Source organism: Nipponia nippon, unplaced genomic scaffold (assembly GCF_047370975.1).
Source record: "Nipponia nippon isolate SJK-2023a ecotype South Korea unplaced genomic scaffold, ASM4737097v1 scaffold_8, whole genome shotgun sequence".
Classification (NCBI taxonomy): Eukaryota; Metazoa; Chordata; class Aves; order Pelecaniformes; family Threskiornithidae; genus Nipponia; species Nipponia nippon.
Window position 1 is genome coordinate 40109055 of NW_028262402.1, and position 6000 is coordinate 40115054.

The following is a 6000-nucleotide window of genomic DNA, read 5'->3' on the forward strand; positions in this document are numbered from 1 at the left end:
ATATGGTAACATCTCACTGTCAGTGAAGCAGAGGGAAGGTCCTGGCCTACAGTAACCTTCAGTGTGCACACTCTGATTCAGGCCATAACAAACCCACAACACCCAGCAAAGGTCTTCTGTTGAGAATAAGATAAATTGATCACTCAGAGGTTTCACAAGAAGATATTCATGACCAATGTTTTTTGGAGGTATTTTAATTGCTCCTATGCATGACATCTAAATACTACATGTAAAAGCTCAAAACAAAAACAGTTATTAAATGAAAAGATTTCAGTACAAAGTCTAAGCAGGTGGAATTCAATATACGTCTATTGTGTTTAGCAGAGGCAATTCAATTTATATAGAGAAGCTTGCTCTCAAATCTCAGCTAATGCTATACTTATGAGCCATTATATTTGTATTAAGAGTTAGTATTCTGAGAATGATATTTGCCACTTCCAAAAAGAAGGGTAAAATCTTTAAAGGCTGATGTCCTTATCTGATTATGGGAGAGCCTTCAACAGAGACAGATAAGATACTCCATACAATTATCTTGAAAGACAAATGAAACATTTGAGAATGGCATTTTTAAAACCATGATACCAACCTTTAAATCTTTCTAGTATCTATAAGCCCCAACTGACAACCCTCTCTCTTTGTCCCTTTTGCATAAAGAAAAATAGACCCAAAAGAATAGGTCTGAACATGTACAGTGAGTCTTAGCATGCATGATAGCAAATCTCAGACCTGTGATGAAAAGTTTTACATTCCCTGAGACAGAAGGACATCTAAATGATCAGATGGCACTAAGTGTTGAGTATTATTGGTCTGTGTTCAACACTACACAGGACCTAGAGAAGATTTTCTGACACTCCAAGAAATGTGTGTCTCTTGCTTACTTCCTCCATTTTGCCTGAACATACATTTAAGGGCTAGGGGATGTTATAAGACCTTGAATATCCAGAGCTGGTCAGCCATTTGTTAAGACAAGCCTACTGTCTATCTGCTCATATGAAAAGATGGAGATGCCAAAAGCAAAAGTTAGCCATTCCTCTATATCAATTAGGAAAAAGTTGTGGTTCATACCGGAGTATGATATTCTGATGGAATTCAACATTTCATGCCAGCTTTTGATTACTTGCTGTCCACCACACTGGAAGACTTCTTTCGTAACTGTTCTTGGCTTGGGCTGGAACAAGTAATTTCTTTTTCCTTTTCCTGCTCTCCATTCTGATACCATAGCATCTGGTGGTTGATGTGTTTTCATTGTTTTTTCACTACCTTCAGCTTTCTGATTGTTTCTGTGAGGATGATATTATTCTGCTTTCCTTCCTCATACAAGAGAACACATGTCTCTGTGGCAACAGACTGCAATTTCCCATTTTTTCCAATGTAATTTTTACCCATAAAGCTCTGAATTTTCTTACAAGTTTAAGAAAATAGCTGTGAAAAGCAATAGAAACAACAGTGCTGTTTGCAGATTTGACAAGACAACACTATAACAGAAACCATGAGGTTGCATTTGGATGTCTTAACAACATAGTTATAAGGGATTCAGTTTTTGTTTGCTTCAGTGAAAATTCAGTCATGAAGATATTGATAGCCCTCTTCTAAAGAATTATTTGTCTGGGCATGTGCACTACTCAGGCTTTACATTAACTCATGAATCTTCTGATTATATAAGTTTGTCCAGCTGACCGATCCATGACTACAGGTGACCATATTCCAATCTTCAGACTCTCTACAGTGTTCAATTTCATAGTTTCTTTTATTATTCTTTGCCAGACCTATGAATCTAGCAAAAGTCATTAAAACAAAATGTGGTTAACATTACTGACACTGGTGAAGCAGACCAATAGCTCAACAGCCTACATTAATTACTGACTCCCATTCACTGAAGTCCAAAAGAAAAAAAATCCATCACACAACCTTAGTTCAGCTCATGCAGGCCTTTGCACTTTGTAGAAAATGAGTAAATAAATTATATACTTCAAATAAAATCTGAAGGAAGAGGTGAATAAAATAAGTCAGAACACAAAATTCTACAGTAATGTAGGAAGAAAGTGATGAGTACCATCTAGACCTTCACATAAGAAATTGGTTTTCTTTATAGACATGAGACATTCGGAGTACAGCAGCACTGGCCACAACCACAATGGTGAGAAATTTTGCACCCCTTCACGTGAATAAATCTTAGCTTTGTATAGCTGAACTCTGTATTTCAGCACATCCCTACCCAACTGGCGTGATCAAATGCTAGTCTGTACATATACATGACTACACATGAAAATATATGTGTGCACTTTGGACCCTGTACTGGAAAAGTCCCTCCCTATACAGCTACAGTTGTAGCAACAAAGGAGCAGACATACAACAGTAGGTAGACCTATCTACACATGAAAGGAAAAACTGTCAAGCTTTGTACATTCAGATGTAAACAAGAAACATTATATTCATTCCACTGGCTAATTGTGCTTCTGATCATCCAAGACAGACCCAGTTAGATAACAGGGGAATGTAATGCCAAAGAGCCTAGAAGGAATGGACTATTGTATTCGACTATTTTCCATGTACAAATTAGCACAGCAAAAGAAAGAAATCCTGCAGAAAAAACACATGTACTTTATTACAGTTCCTAGCGTTACTTCTGTAAGTGTCACAACAGCAACAAAAAGAGCTAAAAAAAGCTGCTGAAAAGATGCAAACAACAAATGCAAATGTGATTAAATGCCCTTCTGACATGAAGTGATTTGACTCCAAGTTTGGATGAACACATGTCAATGGCTGGTTATGGTTTTGGCCACATTTCTTTCAGTTAGACAGCTGTGATTTACTTGTGTTAGGCTTATATTTTTAAACCAATAGAAAGCCAATAGAAGATATTTTTAATCCAATTCGGAACAGAAAGCTTGCTTTCTTTTGTTTCTCTTAAAAGCCGTGTGCTAATATTTCCTTAACATGCAAAAGTTCACAGAGCAATGAGCAAAATTCTCCAAATACCTGGTCTTAGTCTGGAAAAGAGAAGCTGTCTTTTCAAGTTACTTTCAATCTGGTATTACTTTTTCAAGACAGGCGTTATGGCTCAGATTCTCAAAAGTATCTATGAAAGTACCTAACTCTCATTTATGCCAGGGAAACTGGAAGTCTGAGTATGGAGCAAGTTCTAGGGCAATTAACAAATAAACTACTGACCCCCACAGACCTTAGTCAAGCACCACTCAAAAGAAAACGAATACAATTCCTTCTGAAGAAGGTTAAGAACCCTGATGGAATAGTGAGCTACACTCACTACTGCACCACTCCAGGCAGTCTGCCCTGAAGTAGAGTATATCTACTGGCTAAGGAGGGGAACAGGAGAGGTTATTGGTGATACTGCCTGTGGGCTTGTCCGTCCCCTTAGCATCATGTGTGCATGGGCTGTGCATGTGTCTGGGCTATGCAACCTCCTTACTGAGGCAAGGATGCTAAACAAAGACTTTAGGTGCTACCTTGCTATACAGTGTCTTATGGAAAATATAGGAACACGTGATAGATTATTGTAAGACTAATCCTGTAAGCATTTGTTACCTAGCCTTAGTGCTTACAGCTGTGAACTTCTGTTGATGTTACTAGAGTGCTACATGACTAGATGCTGCTCGTGTTGCTCAGTGTGGGCAAGACAGGGGTTTTGGAGAGATACAAGGTGAAACACATAAATCTAAATGCTGATTGTCATAGTTTTCAAACTCATTCCACCTGCTTGGCTAAAGGGTAATACCTATGAGGCTAATAGCTAGGTCACAGGCCTGATCCAATGCCTCTTTTTTTTCTCAAAAACATCCATGAGCTTTCTGCCATACTCTGTGTGATCTCATGCTGCAATAAACTACAGTAGTAACATGTATACCAAGGTATCCTACAACTTATCTCTATCTCTATCTCTACCCAAGCTATAAGTCAAATTCTTGCATGTTTACCTAATCTCCTGCTGAAGGCAAGTGAGAGATTTTCCTGAGTATGGAAGGAGCAAAACAACGGCCTGATTCAAAGAATAAAGTTAAGCTTGCTTCATATCACTATTCTTAAGGCACAAAGAGATTTGGTGGGAGGTGGGGGGAAATCTCTTCAGGCAGGGTAAGTTATACAGATACAAACTAGTATAGTATGGAATATAATGCATAATAGTTGGCAGCAGAATGCATGATTTATTTTCATGAATTAGGGACTGAGAACTTAATTCACAAGCAGTGGAGTGAAGTACAAATGTTATGAGTATGAGCTTAACATGGGGCCAAATCCTACAGTACTTACACAGTCTTGTTTAGTCATCTCCACAGTCTTGTTGAGTCATATCTCCTGTTGATCTTCCCTAAATTAGTACTGCAGGATTGGTTCATGATATATTACAGTCATCAGGTTATAAACTTCTTATTTTCATAAATGAAAGATAATCTATGCTGACTTTATGCTGGTTTATGTGAATTCAGTATTTTAAATGGAAAATAGACCTTTAAGCAAAATAAGACTTTAAAATCAGTCCAGATACCATTCTTATTTCTAGTGATTAATTAGCATTTGATGATTTTATATCCAAAAAGCTTTTTCAAAAAATCATACAACAATTTTTAATAAGCATTCCAAATAGGGTTATCCCCCGCTTTAGGTCCCCATGTGGCTACTACATTGTGTTAAGATTAGTTTACAATGATTACCATATATTGTTTTATACAGATAAATAAGAAGATGCAAGCTCCTATAAAGTTCTTCTATTTCTTTAAGATTCTTTGCTATTTGAATGACTACATTCAGTCAAATCTTCAGAAAAAAACAACATATATGTATGCCAGGATGACTACAGTATCAATAGTGTGTGCATATTAATATTCTTATTGCAGATTTTCTGATAGCAATCATACATCTCATACTTATAAAATGAAATATGAGTCAAAATGGAACATTTAATCTCAATCAAACAGCAGAGCTACAGCACTCAGCTGTAGAGCATCCTATTAGGATAATCAGGGGAAGTATGTGAGAAAATCATATAGTAATGATCAGCTTTACAGCCCTGAAGTATACCAGATATCACTTAAAATATCTTCCAAAAGTTGGTATAAACCTGTTGCTGTAATGAGTTACAGCAGTAATGAAAGCTCATTTAAGCTGGCTGCAGGAAAAAGTTCAGTACATGCTGTACCTGGTTTCTCTGCATGTGCACAACTGAAAAATATTTTTTCTTTTCTGTTTTTATAGGAAGTAAGAAAATTCCAGGAACATTACAACGTGATATAGTTTGATTTAAAGAGGGAAGAAACAGCTCTTCTCTAAATCCCAAGCAGTTAAATCACCATTCACAGGTCATTGCTCTCCAAGTTTATACAAATGATGCCAACATCAACTTCTTGGTTCTACCTGCAGCAACCCACAGTATCAAGGCTCCAAGCATGCAATACTTTACAGAGAGTAAGATTTACATTATTTGTTCAAAACAAACTCTCTCTAACTGCGATCTTAAAGATTAAAAACATACCCACCCGCATGCATACACACAGATACAATATCAGCTACAAGCAATACATATTTGCAGGAAAGAAATGGTATTTACCAGGACGAGGGAAGCCAAAAGCAGGGTGCCAGCAGTTGTCCAGCGGCAGCCCTCCATGGTTGGGTTTATGTCGGACCTGGGGTCGGACACTGCGCAAGCTGAGAAGCGCTCGGCTGCCTGCTGTCACATCCAGCGCTGGTGCGAACCTTCAGCCCTGCTTCTCCGCCTCCATCAGCCCTGCTCACATTTCCTGACCCAGGCGTGGGTGGGTGGGTTGGGGTGAGCTGCGGGGAAGCGCTCCCTGAGCCAGCGAGTAGCCAATCCCCCTCCTGCTAGTCAGTCATGCAGCACAACAAAGCCAAGGGGTCTAGGGAAAGTGTAACAGTGAAAGACAGAGGGGAAGAAAAGAGAGAGAGAGAGAGGGAGAGGAGGAGGAGAGAGGCAGAATGGTACAACTGAAGGGAGTGCTCTGCCTTCGGCTAGCCGTCCTCCAGGAG

At 38.6% G+C, this 6000-nt stretch overlaps 1 protein-coding gene across 1 annotated transcript in view; it reads right to left on the reverse strand.

Moving 5' to 3' along the window:
* ADAMTSL1 (ADAMTS like 1) overlaps positions 1-5728 on the reverse strand; it is a 198882-nt gene extending 193154 nt beyond the window's left edge. The window contains exon 1 of the mRNA XM_087742441.1: positions 5564-5728. Within this exon, the coding sequence (XP_087598567.1) occupies positions 5564-5620 (57 nt within the window). The 5' untranslated portion in view covers positions 5621-5728. The remainder of the gene's footprint in view (positions 1-5563) is intronic.
* Positions 5729-6000: the final 272 nt, after the last annotated feature.